Source organism: Macrosteles quadrilineatus, unplaced genomic scaffold (genome assembly GCF_028750875.1).
Source record: "Macrosteles quadrilineatus isolate MER2022 unplaced genomic scaffold, UCM_ALF_1.0 Scaffold_8__2_contigs__length_117827958, whole genome shotgun sequence".
Classification (NCBI taxonomy): Eukaryota; Metazoa; Arthropoda; class Insecta; order Hemiptera; family Cicadellidae; genus Macrosteles; species Macrosteles quadrilineatus.
In genome coordinates, this window is record NW_026542601.1 from 43690166 (window position 1) to 43706779 (window position 16614).

The 16614-nt window shown below is 35.7% G+C and overlaps 1 protein-coding gene across 1 annotated transcript in view; it reads left to right on the plus strand.

Annotated features, from left to right (window-relative positions):
- Positions 1-16614, plus strand: part of LOC129001881 (cortactin-binding protein 2-like) — a 49770-nt gene continuing 33156 nt past the window's right edge. The window contains exons 1-2 of the mRNA XM_054429337.1: positions 1-93; positions 4527-4609. Coding sequence (XP_054285312.1) covers positions 4550-4609 — 60 coding nt within the window. The 5' untranslated portion in view covers positions 1-93; positions 4527-4549. The remainder of the gene's footprint in view (positions 94-4526; positions 4610-16614) is intronic.

Below are 16614 nucleotides of genomic sequence, written 5' to 3' on the forward strand. Positions count from 1 at the left end.
TTGAGTTATTGAATAAGATTATGGGTGTACTATTTAGTTAAATTAATTATAATATTAATTTATAACTAATCATCGATTTTATTAATTACAAAGGTAAGGCAAACACTTCAAATGTCACTACAATCATAAACTTCCGTTGTAACACAGGAACAGGAAGCTAGTCTTCGAAACCCTTTGCTATAAAACATATATCCGTCCGCTTTTCAGGGAATGGAAAGACGCTTTTTTAAAAACAAAAACAATAACTTACAGTTCAGACGCAGTTGTCAAATTTCATTGAACTAGCGTCTTTCATCAAGATACTATTACAAGTTTTGACAACTTCAAAGCTCTGCATTCATTAGCCTCGGTTGCTTATGCTCTACTATGTGGAATCCATTCATGTTGATTGAGGTTATGTTCAGTAAACGTCACCGAGATTTCCAAGAATATTTTCGGGCGGGAAAGATATAGGCCTAGCCTACTTGGGGAACTTAAAATTTACTGAAAAAAGCTGTTGGTCATAAATTTTCTGAAAATAGGGTAGGCTATTTCATTAAAAGAAGATGGGTTAAAATTTGTTTATTTACATAGATGGATTTCACTTGACAGTTTTGTGCTTTGCTTAACCCTTTGAGTGCCTCGAACGGGTGAAACAATTTTATTTGAGGTTTCCTAGGCCTACTTGTGGTGTTGCTTCTAGGAATTCCGACCAGTTTTCCACACCAATGCAGGTGTTTAGGAAAATCGTCATAAATACTTTATTTATTAACATTTTTGGCATGCATTTTTTTTGTTTTGTAGATTACAGTAGACTCCCTCTTATCCGGACTCCTCGAGACCGAGGCCAGTCTGGATAACGGGTTTTACGGTTAAACCAACGTCCCCAAAAACCCGTTAAAACGGACTGTTTACTGTGATATTCGACTTATAAATTTAGGAGATAATTTTATTTAGACACGTGATCACTGGTCTCAAATCTTTCCCTCGAGAAAAGTCGTTTCAGTACTACCCACTTTCTGCCGATCTAGTCTGGTTAAACCAATGTGCTGATAAAAATTGTCCGGTTAAAGAGATGTCATTTCCGCTGAGTGTAGTCCGGTTAAACCGATGTCCGGTTAAAAGGTGTCCGGATAAGAGGGAGTCTACTGTATTAAGTTTGGATCGTGCATTGTAAAATACTAATTTTAGTAGGGTTTCATGAGTTAAAATAAAATATTTTCATGGACAAGACAGAAGTATGGTGCAGTTTAACTTCATTCTCATTTTCAAAGTTTTGAGTTAAATTAGGTAGGCCTAACACAATTTAAAATTAAGTAACTTATTAATTGACATTCAATTTTACATTAATTTTTTAAAAACTAAAGAGAAATCATGTATAACAAATATAGCCTATTTATTGTACATACTTATGTCCAAATAAATATGTAACATTTATTACAAATAGGTCTCAAAAAAATTCTAGGCCCTACCGTTACCTTTAATACTTTTCAATGTAAACAAGCAACTGATGGTCCAACATAATCAAAACCCCACTTACATTACTACCCAGCAAACAACCTAAATCATGCTCTAGGACTTGTGTTGTTACAGAAAAAACTAATCATATATCATTTTATCAATTTACATTTGACTGTACCAGTATATTTTATGTAGGCCTATCATTATTATGTTTATAATTCAAATTACTATTAGAATACTATTAACTTAGAAGCGATGCACAAAATATACAAACGGGCAAAATAAAATCATGCATCTATAAGTTAGGCCTGACTTACCAAGTCCAGTTACCGGTACACTTTGTTATTAGCCACATACTATCACCAGATGCACGAAAGTTGTGGTATCATAGTAACTTTTTAAAGGTTTAAAATGTATTTTTCAACAATTCATGACCATAACCTAAAATTCTATAACCAAACAATTCGTAAACAAATATTTACTAGAACGTAAACAGTCGAAACAACAACACATGAATCAGCTGTGTAAAGCCGTCCAAGCCCAATCCATCAAACGCACTGCATGACACATGATGTTTGGGTTTTTGTTGTAGTGTGGTTGGTTGACCACATTTCTCAGCAGCTCAATTCTGTAGTAAAAGAGCAAAATAGTTGTTTCCAATCTCCTTTTGTCGCTTTTGGTGTGATTTGCAGACAGCTTTATTGAAATGTGATACTGTATGAAGTGATATTCTGAGCGTCTTGCTCCGAGACGCCGGCATTTCTCGCACAACCTCGAGCGTCTCGCTACATGGCACTCGGCACTCAAGCTACGACAGCAGCACTCAAAGGGTTATCGAACCTATCAAATGATAGATCCTCAGAAGCAACTGATGGTCCAACATAATCAAAACCCCACTTTACATTACTACCATTTATTTAATTACTATACACAATTGGCTAACTTAAAAACTCCTTGTAAGTTAGGCTACTGCAGTAGCCTAAGTTAACTTAGTAACTGCAGTTTTGCAGCACGAGAGTCAAATTTGGAACTTCCAGCACTGTTCCTGTGCGTTGGGTTTAAGTTATGTAGGTAGGCTAGTCATGATGCCAAGTTATCTTAATGCTGTTAGTAACTTAGTAATGTGATGTGGCCCAAATAAAATATCCAGTTTTTTGGTATTAAGATATATACCCCAATTATATATAACTTATCCTTATAACAAATAGGTTCAGAGTGTGATCATTCCCACGTGAGACAAAGTAGAGTAGGCCTACTAGTACAGTAAGTTACGTACAGCAGACTCCCTCTTTTCCAGACTCCTCAGGACCGAGGCCAGTCTGGATAATGTTTTTCTGGCTAAACGGACATTCCCTAAATTTTGCACAACGCGGGAATCACTCAAAAACTTAACCCAAATATTTTACTTAAATTTGGGAGAGCATTGTATTGGAGACACGTGATCACTGGTCTCAAATCTTTCCCACGAGAAAAGTCGTTTCAGCACTGCCCACTTCCTCTGCCTATCCAGTCCGGTTAAACCGCTGTGCCAATAAATATTGTCGCGTTTAAAAGATTTTACTTCTGCCAAGTGTAGTATGGTTAAACCGATAGCTGGTTAAAAGGTGTCCGGATAAGATGGAGTAATTTAAGTTGTACTGTATCTCCTAAATGTACCAAACACTAAATGGTTTTATTTAATTACTTACGCTAATTCAGTATTCACATGTAATACACTTTTGTAGGAAGCTTAAGTTAAGTTATGTGAATTGAGTTTGATCCAACTAAATTTGAATTTGGTTTGTGGTTTGGCCTTATGAAGTTACATCAAGCCAAATTTCAGCCCAATCCGTCCAGTAGTTTATGCGTGATTGAGCAACACACAAACGCACAAACTCACAAACATTCAGATTTATAATATTAGTAACATGAAGAATTTGAATATAATAACAAGTGAAGCTCAAGAAACAAATCTTGGCAACATTTAGCAGGCCTAATTTATGAATATTTTCTTCTGAACAATATTACTGTAAAAAGATTAACTTAACTTTGTCTTACTCAAGGTTCAAATTGATACATGATGAAATTTGGCCTACAGTTTCTAATGTATCAATAGTAGGCTACCGATAAGTTAGAGATGTTTATCTAAACAAAACTTAAGATTATTCAATAAACCCTTCTTCCTATAATTACACGTATGAAATCAATAATTCTGTTAGTCTACTATACAAATTGTTGTAATTTGTTTCCATAAAATAACAAAATTAAGTGATACATGTACGCATATTTGCTTTTTATGTTTTAATTCCCTAATAATTTGGTGCAGGCTGCTAAAATAAATAATATAATAAACACCCTAATGTTGTTTACACGTTGGCTGCGCATGACAAGTAATCTAGTTGCCACTAGCGATTTCCATTGGTGCGCAAAAAGTACTCGTCAAAGCGCCGTTTACAAACTATTGTTCCAATGTGTCGTTAGCCATAGCTGTGAGACGTTGTTTCGGTTGCCGCTTATTGTGTCAGTTATAGAGTGGGGATATAATGACATGGAATAGAATAACGATAATGAATCTACTGTAGCATTGTGGAAGGAACCTCAACTCTAAATTGTGCTTGACACCTTTTTGGCTTTATTTTTTAATAGTGTATCCGGGTACTTCACCCCTGCTTTTTCCCTCCATTTGGTAATACTGAGGCCCGGCTAGCAGTTTTCTTTATTAGTGCTGTTATCTATTGGGTTCTTGTAAAACTACGTCCCAAATGACTGGGATGCAGTACACTATTTAATATGCTTCTCCTATTAGATGAAACTAAAAAATTCAAACATTTTCGCACACTCATCTAAACAGGGCTGAAGCTGTCCCCGCTCCCGGCAGCGGCCGCGGCCATCACCCAGTCGCTGCGACCGGCCATCACGCGGCCTCATCGGCCGTGTTAAAGGGGAAATACTAAATTAAAACTTGTTTGTACCGTAACTCAATAGTGAAATACCCTGGATATTTACCCAATATGTTATAACCTGGGCATTTTACATGGCTAGTTGTAAATGCAGTTTTTGTATAGCTGTATTGAACCACTTTGACTTAAAGGTAACCTTGATTTCAGCATCGGGCCAATCAATATTATCAATGGAAGCAATGGAATTCTCAAGTTCGCCTGAGGCGGATGGTCAAGGAGTATTCCAAACAGTAAGTTAAAATAGGGAAGAGTTTAGCTGTAAGTTAAATACATGTTAAATTTATTGTTTAAATAACTTTCCAATAATGTATCTAGGTACCTACATTAAATCTTTACTACACAGATATTCCAGTTTTATAATTTTACTAGCCTATTAAAGTTTTCTTAGTTTATATTTAGAGTAGGCCTATTAGCTTAAATTTAGTCACATAATCTGAAAGATAACATACAATTTACACTTTAACCAAAATTAATGAAGAAAGAATACTTAATTAAATAAGAAAGAACTTAGGCCTCCTAAGCTTATGGCATTAAACATTGGTGTCATTCATACATGGAAGTGCTAAAGATTCTAGATCACCGAACACCACATAAAGGAATAACTTATTTAAACTCTTTAATGTAGGGGCTTAGGCAGAGACAAATTTAAATACAAAGTAGTTTCCAAATGAACCCCAAATACCGAAATAAATTAATCACCCCAATATTATCAATTTTTTTATACTTTTTCATTGAAATGGCAACCATACAAAGTAGGTATTTTAGGCCAAGTATATATGTATGGCCAAGTATAACCGACCCCAGGTTAAATTGGAAGCATCACATAGACAAGGTATGTGTTAGACTATCTAGAGTTACTTACCTACTAAGAAGACTTCGTCCTACTTTAAGTCAACCCTCTCTGCTTATGGTCTATCACGCCCTCTTCCACAGCCATGTGTCGTACGGCCTTGTCCTATGGGGCCATTCTACAGCAGCCCATGACATCCTACTTCTCCAGAAGAAAGCCATGAGGATAGTGTCATCTGCTGGCTACAAGCAGCACTGCCGCCCTAGACATAGACATAGACATAGACATAGACTTTATTTGCACAAAACATTCCATACATGTCATAACATTTAGAATAGGTGCATTGTCAAAATTAAATCCATACATAAAATATTTAACATTAAAACTTTTAACTTAAAACTAAACACTTAAAAAAAAAAATCTAAATTGTAGTTCTGTAAAAATCTTCAACTAAGTAAAAAGCCTTGTCAATAAGAAAATTATCTATTGTATCTTTAAATTTGGTTTTGCTTAATGACTTATAGCATGGCGGAAGCACATTGTACAATCTCAGCCCAGCGTACAATGGAGATTTTTCATATAGGGTCAAACGGTGTCTGGGGAGTCTAAATATATTTTCATTTCGGGTTTCATACCTGTGATTAAAATGTATTGTTTCTGGTAGCTCATTTTTAACTGAATGTATGTAATTTAATAATTCTAGAATATACAACCCCGTTAATGTATGAATTCTTAAATTTTGAAAATGTTTCTTACAAGAACTGCGTGGATGAGAGTTGGTAATAATACGAATAATACGTTTTTGTAACCTGAATAAAGTTTTAATACCAGTAGCTTGACCCCATAAAATTATGCCATATCTTAACACTGACTCCACATAAGCATGATAAACTACTTTAAGTGTCTCAATAGAAACACAGTCCCTTAAATGTATGGACCGTAAATGCCCCCTAAATGTAGAGTCCCTTAAATGCCCTATATTCATCCGGCATAGGGTGCTCACTGTATTCAGCCAGTATATATCCTCGACATCCTTGTACTACTCAAAGACAAGGTGGGACTCTTTGGCAGGAGGGAGGAGGTCCACACTCACAATACCCGCAGAGCCCCAGACCTTGACATGCCTCGGTGCCGACTTGCACAGACAATGAGGAGTTACCCGCGTTCGGCAATTAGGGTCTTCAACACCTTGCCTAAGCGAGTGCGTGACATGGACCTGCCAGACTTTAAGAGGGCGATTCGTGATGGACTGCTAAATAGGCCATTGTACGCCTTGCATGAGTTGGAAAGTGAACCCCTTTTTTTAACGTGACACGTCCGCCACAAAAGTAGAAGTAAAAGTATATGTAGATATTTTTTAGTTTTTTTATGTAAATAGTAACATGACGCAATCTATCCGACATGTCGGTCAACGATGTAGAAGACAAGTATTTCAAGTAAGTAAGTATGGAGATGAGTGTAGGATGAGTGGTATGATCTTGTAGTCTTGTCAGTGACTAAGGCCGACATATTCCTTAGACACAGCTGTTAATTAATAGCCCATTCAGCTAATGGCAACTAAAGGATATTCCTGCCATTAAAAAGCATCCAAAACCACAGATACTTATTTGTCGCCACTTTTCCTCATTTTAAAACAGGGAACTGTTGTAGACTGCATCATGGCATCAGTATCTGTTTTTTGTGTCCTCATCGTTTAGCTAAAATTGAATCACCATTTTAAGCCAATGCTATAAGTTTAGTTAAAACGGCCTGATTAAACGGATAAGAAGCAGGGACGGATTTCCCACTAGGAACTAGGCCAATGCCTAGGGGCAGCACCGCTTAAGGGTGCCGCCGCTTATGGGTGCCACCGCTTACGGGTGCCGCCGCTGCCACGTTAGGTTGCTATAGGCGCAACCTCGACGGCACGGCGGTGACGGAAAACCACAGTCAAAGGGCTTAATAGATGAGTTTGCAATGGTTAAAAGTAGGAGGAAACATATGTAAGGACAGAATTAAAATATTTAAATGTTAAAAGATATAAATTTAAAGTCCTTTTATTTCTTATATTCAAGTCAAGTATGTATTTCAATAATATGTATTATAAAGTTTGTGGGATGGTAGACTTTTTCAATCGTAATTAAAATAAAAAAAATAACTTGCAGTGTTTTTTATAAACACTACTAGCAGAGTACCCGTCCTTCGTACGGGGTTGGCATATAAGTATCAAATGCTTATAGCAGTTATGAGTGAGGAGATGGTTTAAGAAATTTCGGTTCTTTTTGAAGTTCGTTCGCTACGCTCACTCACCTTTAGGTTGGAGCTCGTTCGCTGCGCTCACTTTCCTTCAGGTTAGCTCGTTCGCTACGCTCACTCACCTTTTGCTGTTGTCATAAATGTAAAAGAAATAATAGTGCTAGTGCTGCACCCTGTTGGTAATCCTTGTAACTTGCTATTGAACATCATAGAACATAACCAACTTGTTTACTTCATGTTGTGTTGTTTATTCCGAATCACGTTGACAATAATATTGTAAAAAGGTTAAAATACCTGTAACTGCCTCGTGATTCCTCTGTTCCTGTACTGGACTACGCGCGTTTCGATGTATTCACATCATCATCAGGTCACAAACTTGAAGAACTTAAACCATTCTTGAATTGGTCGCGTCAAAGTTTACAAAAAAAAATACACAAAACATTTAAACATTTAAAAAACAGGGACAAAAACTGTAGGCCTACAGACACTGGTGTGCACATGACGGGTGCCGAGTCTCGACTGGTTCAGGAGCTGAACTTTGTCCCCTGGCCGCCTTTATCACGGTCCTTGTCCAACTTTATGAGTGATTCAAATAGAATATTAGTTTGCAGAGTGCTTTTGTCATTTAATATGTCCTGGGGATTGTTTTTTGCGGCTTTATAAATTTCAAACTGTTCCAGAGCTGTCATGATCCTGCCTTTGTTGCAAATGTGCAATGGTTTTAAGTTTGTTTCCAAATTAGAATAGTTGTGGTTGTTTAGTACCAGGTGTTCGGCATAATTAGATTTTTGCACCTTGGAGGCTTTTGGAATGTGTTCTTTGAATCTTTTCTCGAAGGACCGCCCTGTTTGGCCTATGTAAAATTTACTGCAGTCGTTACAGGATAATTTATATACTCCGGTTTTCTTGTTAACATCACCACCTGATCCTTTAGTGTTTATAAGCTTATCTAATTTGTTTGAGGTTCTGAAGGATACTATTTTTCCATGTTTTTTCATCTCATTTTTTATTGTTAGAGGCAATTGTTCGCCAAATTCTACTGAAACAAACTCACGTTTATTTTGTGGAATTCGAGTGGGAGGATTGTTCAATTTCGTGCGGTGTTTTTTAATTAAATTATCAATCATAACAGGACTGTATCCGTTGGATGTTGCGATGTGCTTTAAGATGTTTCTTTCGGTTTCGTAATCTTCAGTGTTCAATGGTATGGTTAAAAGGCGATGAACAAAACTATTATATGCGGCAAGTTTGTGAGACATAGGGTGATGAGACGTTGCGTGAATAGTTGTGTCCGTAGCTGTTGGTTTCCTATAGATATTGAAGGCAAAACAACTATCACGTTTATTCAATGTCAGATCGAGGAAATTCAGAGAATTGTTTTCTTCTAATTCGAGAGTGAATTTTAATTTGGGATGGATGGTATTCATGAAAGTGGTGAACAACTGAATCTGTCTTGGATTGCCATCATACAAAATTACAATATCGTCAACATATCTGTAATAGAATATTAGTTTGTTTCGATAGCGGTTGTTATCGGTCCATATGTATCTGTTTTCGATATTATTGAGAAAGATTTCTGCCAAAATGCCTGACAATGGTGAGCCCATTGCGAGACCTTCTTGTTGGATGTAAAAATCGTTGTTGAAATGGAAGTAGTTTTGTTTCAAAACAATTTTCAGTAATGTCATCAATTCATTACGTTGGTTGTCATTCATTTTAGAGTGTTCCTTAAGGTTATTGTGTAGGATATCCAAGGTTTCTTTTACTGGTACGTTAGTATACAGGTTTGTTATATCTAATGAGGCTAGATTAAATCTTGGGTTCAGGCGTGTGTTTTTTTTTGTTTATCAGTTCAAGGCTATTTTTAAGACTGTGTGTATTTTCTAGTTTGATCTCGTTTCTTATAATGCGCTCAAGTTTTTTAGCTATTCCGTAAGTAGGAGCAGGCATAAAATTCACCAGCGGTCTCACAGGTTTATTGTCCTTATGTAATTTTGGCAAACCTCTGAGTAGTGGGGCTTGAGGGTTGATGGGCTTTAAATATCTGATCTCATTCTCTGTTAACAGATTTTTGCTATTAGATAAGGCCTTATTAATGTCTTTGGTAAACTGGATGGTCGGATCTTTGGGTAGCTTATCAATGTTGTTAGAATTTATAAAATTTAGGACTTTTTCATTGTAATCAACTAAATTCATTATGACTAAGGAATTGCCTTTGTCTGCTTTAGTGACATATAAATTGTTGTTTTTTACTTTGTTCTGAATCTGCTTTAGTATTCTAATTTCATTAGAGTTTATTTTCGAATTCCTATGGTTTTTCACTATCTTGTTAACTTTGTTATTTATCATAACTCGAGCAATGTTTTGCTCATTTGTATCATTTAGTGTCTGAACTACCGCTTCAGCATTGATGATTTCAGTGAATAGGCTTTTATAACCTTGTTTGCAAAAATTATATTTCAGACCTTTATTTAATAAGGACATTTCTTCAGGACTGAATTCGAGTTTGGTGAGATTGATCGTCCTCGGAAAAAATTTGTGCCTTATTTTTTCAATGTCATAATTATGTTTCTGGTTGAGAAGTTGGTCAAACTTTTTCTTAAGCGTTATCTTTTTCGTTATAAGTTCTTTGGTTATCTGTGGTTCAATTTTAGATAGAACATTGTTTAACTGGGCTGGGTGAATATTATTTAACAGTTCAATATGTGATTTCAAAAGCAGTTTATTTAGCATAGATTTTTTGCTGTGTTGTTGCCTGATTTCATTTTTTAACCAAACAATTTCAGCAGCAGCTTTTGCCTTTCTGGCAGCGATTGAGTTGTTCTTAATTTTAACCACTATGTATTTAGGGGTGACGTTATTTTTCAAACAATCTGTATTGAATTTTATGTTCTGTGCAGTTTTTAAAACTTTTAACTTCAAGTTTTTGTACTTATAAACAACTTTTGCCTGGCTGGCTGATAACTTCATGTTGTGTTGTTTATTCCGAATCACGTTGACAATAATATTGTAAAAAGGTTAAAATACCTGTAACTGCCTCGTGATTCCTCTGTTCCTGTACTGGACTACGCGCGTTTCGATGTATTCACATCATCATCAGGTCACAAACTTGAAGAACTTAAACCATTCTTGAATTGGTCGCGTCAAAGTTTACAAAAAAAAATACACAAAACATTTAAACATTTAAAAAACAGGGACAAAAACTGTAGGCCTACAGACACTGGTGTGCACATGACGGGTGCCGAGTCTCGACTGGTTCAGGAGCTGAACTTTGTCCCCTGGCCGCCTTTATCACGGTCCTTGTCCAACTTTATGAGTGATTCAAATAGAATATTAGTTTGCAGAGTGCTTTTGTCATTTAATATGTCCTGGGGATTGTTTTTTGCGGCTTTATAAATTTCAAACTGTTCCAGAGCTGTCATGATCCTGCCTTTGTTGCAAATGTGCAATGGTTTTAAGTTTGTTTCCAAATTAGAATAGTTGTGGTTGTTTAGTACCAGGTGTTCGGCATAATTAGATTTTTGCACCTTGGAGGCTTTTGGAATGTGTTCTTTGAATCTTTTCTCGAAGGACCGCCCTGTTTGGCCTATGTAAAATTTACTGCAGTCGTTACAGGATAATTTATATACTCCGGTTTTCTTGTTAACATCACCACCTGATCCTTTAGTGTTTATAAGCTTATCTAATTTGTTTGAGGTTCTGAAGGATACTATTTTTCCATGTTTTTTCATCTCATTTTTTATTGTTAGAGGCAATTGTTCGCCAAATTCTACTGAAACAAACTCACGTTTATTTTGTGGAATTCGAGTGGGAGGATTGTTCAATTTCGTGCGGTGTTTTTTAATTAAATTATCAATCATAACAGGACTGTATCCGTTGGATGTTGCGATGTGCTTTAAGATGTTTCTTTCGGTTTCGTAATCTTCAGTGTTCAATGGTATGGTTAAAAGGCGATGAACAAAACTATTATATGCGGCAAGTTTGTGAGACATAGGGTGATGAGACGTTGCGTGAATAGTTGTGTCCGTAGCTGTTGGTTTCCTATAGATATTGAAGGCAAAACAACTATCACGTTTATTCAATGTCAGATCGAGGAAATTCAGAGAATTGTTTTCTTCTAATTCGAGAGTGAATTTTAATTTGGGATGGATGGTATTCATGAAAGTGGTGAACAACTGAATCTGTCTTGGATTGCCATCATACAAAATTACAATATCGTCAACATATCTGTAATAGAATATTAGTTTGTTTCGATAGCGGTTGTTATCGGTCCATATGTATCTGTTTTCGATATTATTGAGAAAGATTTCTGCCAAAATGCCTGACAATGGTGAGCCCATTGCGAGACCTTCTTGTTGGATGTAAAAATCGTTGTTGAAATGGAAGTAGTTTTGTTTCAAAACAATTTTCAGTAATGTCATCAATTCATTACGTTGGTTGTCATTCATTTTAGAGTGTTCCTTAAGGTTATTGTGTAGGATATCCAAGGTTTCTTTTACTGGTACGTTAGTATACAGGTTTGTTATATCTAATGAGGCTAGATTAAATCTTGGGTTCAGGCGTGTGTTTTTTTTTGTTTATCAGTTCAAGGCTATTTTTAAGACTGTGTGTATTTTCTAGTTTGATCTCGTTTCTTATAATGCGCTCAAGTTTTTTAGCTATTCCGTAAGTAGGAGCAGGCATAAAATTCACCAGCGGTCTTACAGGTTTATTGTCCTTATGTAATTTTGGCAAACCTCTGAGTAGTGGGGCTTGAGGGTTGATGGGCTTTAAATATCTGATCTCATTCTCTGTTAACAGATTTTTGCTATTAGATAAGGCCTTATTAATGTCTTTGGTAAACTGGATGGTCGGATCTTTGGGTAGCTTATCAATGTTGTTAGAATTTATAAAATTTAGGACTTTTTCATTGTAATCAACTAAATTCATTATGACTAAGGAATTGCCTTTGTCTGCTTTAGTGACATATAAATTGTTGTTTTTTACTTTGTTCTGAATCTGCTTTAGTATTCTAATTTCATTAGAGTTTATTTTCGAATTCCTATGGTTTTTCACTATCTTGTTAACTTTGTTATTTATCATAACTCGAGCAATGTTTTGCTCATTTGTATCATTTAGTGTCTGAACTACCGCTTCAGCATTGATGATTTCAGTGAATAGGCTTTTATAACCTTGTTTGCAAAAATTATATTTCAGACCTTTATTTAATAAGGACATTTCTTCAGGACTGAATTCGAGTTTGGTGAGATTGATCGTCCTCGGAAAAAATTTGTGCCTTATTTTTTCAATGTCATAATTATGTTTCTGGTTGAGAAGTTGGTCAAACTTTTTCTTAAGCGTTATCTTTTTCGTTATAAGTTCTTTGGTTATCTGTGGTTCAATTTTAGATAGAACATTGTTTAACTGGGCTGGGTGAATATTATTTAACAGTTCAATATGTGATTTCAAAAGCAGTTTATTTAGCATAGATTTTTTGCTGTGTTGTTGCCTGATTTCATTTTTTAACCAAACAATTTCAGCAGCAGCTTTTGCCTTTCTGGCAGCGATTGAGTTGTTCTTAATTTTAACCACTATGTATTTAGGGGTGACGTTATTTTTCAAACAATCTGTATTGAATTTTATGTTCTGTGCAGTTTTTAAAACTTTTAACTTCAAGTTTTTGTACTTATAAACAACTTTTGCCTGGCTGGCTGATAACTTCATGTTGTGTTGTTTATTCCGAATCACGTTGACAATAATATTGTAAAAAGGTTAAAATACCTGTAACTGCCTCGTGATTCCTCTGTTCCTGTACTGGACTACGCGCGTTTCGATGTATTCACATCATCATCAGGTCACAAACTTGAAGAACTTAAACCATTCTTGAATTGGTCGCGTCAAAGTTTACAAAAAAAAAAATACACAAAACATTTAAACATTTAAAAAACAGGGACAAAAACTGTAGGCCTACAGACACTGGTGTGCACATGACGGGTGCCGAGTCTCGACTGGTTCAGGAGCTGAACTTTGTCCCCTGGCCGCCTTTATCACGGTCCTTGTCCAACTTTATGAGTGATTCAAATAGAATATTAGTTTGCAGAGTGCTTTTGTCATTTAATATGTCCTGGGGATTGTTTTTTGCGGCTTTATAAATTTCAAACTGTTCCAGAGCTGTCATGATCCTGCCTTTGTTGCAAATGTGCAATGGTTTTAAGTTTGTTTCCAAATTAGAATAGTTGTGGTTGTTTAGTACCAGGTGTTCGGCATAATTAGATTTTTGCACCTTGGAGGCTTTTGGAATGTGTTCTTTGAATCTTTTCTCGAAGGACCGCCCTGTTTGGCCTATGTAAAATTTACTGCAGTCGTTACAGGATAATTTATATACTCCGGTTTTCTTGTTAACATCACCACCTGATCCTTTAGTGTTTATAAGCTTATCTAATTTGTTTGAGGTTCTGAAGGATACTATTTTTCCATGTTTTTTCATCTCATTTTTTATTGTTAGAGGCAATTGTTCGCCAAATTCTACTGAAACAAACTCACGTTTATTTTGTGGAATTCGAGTGGGAGGATTGTTCAATTTCGTGCGGTGTTTTTTAATTAAATTATCAATCATAACAGGACTGTATCCGTTGGATGTTGCGATGTGCTTTAAACAAAAAAAAAAAAAAAAAAAAACACACGCCTGAACCCAAGATTTAATCTAGCCTCATTAGATATAACAAACCTGTATACTAACGTACCAGTAAAAGAAACCTTGGATATCCTACACAATAACCTTAAGGAACACTCTAAAATGAATGACAACCAACGTAATGAATTGATGACATTACTGAAAATTGTTTTGAAACAAAACTACTTCCATTTCAACAACGATTTTTACATCCAACAAGAAGGTCTCGCAATGGGCTCACCATTGTCAGGCATTTTGGCAGAAATCTTTCTCAATAATATCGAAAACAGATACATATGGACCGATAACAACCGCTATCGAAACAAACTAATATTCTATTACAGATATGTTGACGATATTGTAATTTTGTATGATGGCAATCCAAGACAGATTCAGTTGTTCACCACTTTCATGAATACCATCCATCCCAAATTAAAATTCACTCTCGAATTAGAAGAAAACAATTCTCTGAATTTCCTCGATCTGACATTGAATAAACGTGATAGTTGTTTTGCCTTCAATATCTATAGGAAACCAACAGCTACGGACACAACTATTCACGCAACGTCTCATCACCCTATGTCTCACAAACTTGCCGCATATAATAGTTTTGTTCATCGCCTTTTAACCATACCATTGAACACTGAAGATTACGAAACCGAAAGAAACATCTTAAAGCACATCGCAACATCCAACGGATACAGTCCTGTTATGATTGATAATTTAATTAAAAAACACCGCACGAAATTGAACAATCCTCCCACTCGAATTCCACAAAATAAACGTGAGTTTGTTTCAGTAGAATTTGGCGAACAATTGCCTCTAACAATAAAAAATGAGATGAAAAAACATGGAAAAATAGTATCCTTCAGAACCTCAAACAAATTAGATAAGCTTATAAACACTAAAGGATCAGGTGGTGATGTTAACAAGAAAACCGGAGTATATAAATTATCCTGTAACGACTGCAGTAAATTTTACATAGGCCAAACAGGGCGGTCCTTCGAGAAAAGATTCAAAGAACACATTCCAAAAGCCTCCAAGGTGCAAAAATCTAATTATGCCGAACACCTGGTACTAAACAACCACAACTATTCTAATTTGGAAACAAACTTAAAACCATTGCACATTTGCAACAAAGGCAGGATCATGACAGCTCTGGAACAGTTTGAAATTTATAAAGCCGCAAAAAACAATCCCCAGGACATATTAAATGACAAAAGCACTCTGCAAACTAATATTCTATTTGAATCACTCATAAAGTTGGACAAGGACCGTGATAAAGGCGGCCAGGGGACAAAGTTCAGCTCCTGAACCAGTCGAGACTCGGCACCCGTCATGTGCACACCAGTGTCTGTAGGCCTACAGTTTTTGTCCCTGTTTTTTAAATGTTTAAATGTTTTGTGTATTTTTTTTTGTAAACTTTGACGCGACCAATTCAAGAATGGTTTAAGTTCTTCAAGTTTGTGACCTGATGATGATGTGAATACATCGAAACGCGCGTAGTCCAGTACAGGAACAGAGGAATCACGAGGCAGTTACAGGTATTTTAACCTTTTTACAATATTATTGTCAACGTGATTCGGAATAAACAACACAACATGAAGTTATCAGCCAGCCAGGCAAAAGTTGTTTATAAGTACAAAAACTTGAAGTTAAAAGTTTTAAAAACTGCACAGAACATAAAATTCAATACAGATTGTTTGAAAAATAACGTCACCCCTAAATACATAGTGGTTAAAATTAAGAACAACTCAATCGCTGCCAGAAAGGCAAAAGCTGCTGCTGAAATTGTTTGGTTAAAAAATGAAATCAGGCAACAACACAGCAAAAAATCTATGCTAAATAAACTGCTTTTGAAATCACATATTGAACTGTTAAATAATATTCACCCAGCCCAGTTAAACAATGTTCTATCTAAAATTGAACCACAGATAACCAAAGAACTTATAACGAAAAAGATAACGCTTAAGAAAAAGTTTGACCAACTTCTCAACCAGAAACATAATTATGACATTGAAAAAATAAGGCACAAATTTTTTCCGAGGACGATCAATCTCACCAAACTCGAATTCAGTCCTGAAGAAATGTCCTTATTAAATAAAGGTCTGAAATATAATTTTTGCAAACAAGGTTATAAAAGCCTATTCACTGAAATCATCAATGCTGAAGCGGTAGTTCAGACACTAAATGATACAAATGAGCAAAACATTGCTCGAGTTATGATAAATAACAAAGTTAACAAGATAGTGAAAAACCATAGGAATTCGAAAATAAACTCTAATGAAATTAGAATACTAAAGCAGATTCAGAACAAAGTAAAAAACAACAATTTATATGTCACTAAAGCAGACAAAGGCAATTCCTTAGTCATAATGAATTTAGTTGATTACAATGAAAAAGTCCTAAATTTTATAAATTCTAACAACATTGATAAGCTACCCAAAGATCCGACCATCCAGTTTACCAAAGACATTAATAAGGCCTTATCTAATAGCAAAAATCTGTTAACAGAGAATGAGATCAGATATTTAAAGCCCATCAACCCTCAAGCCCCA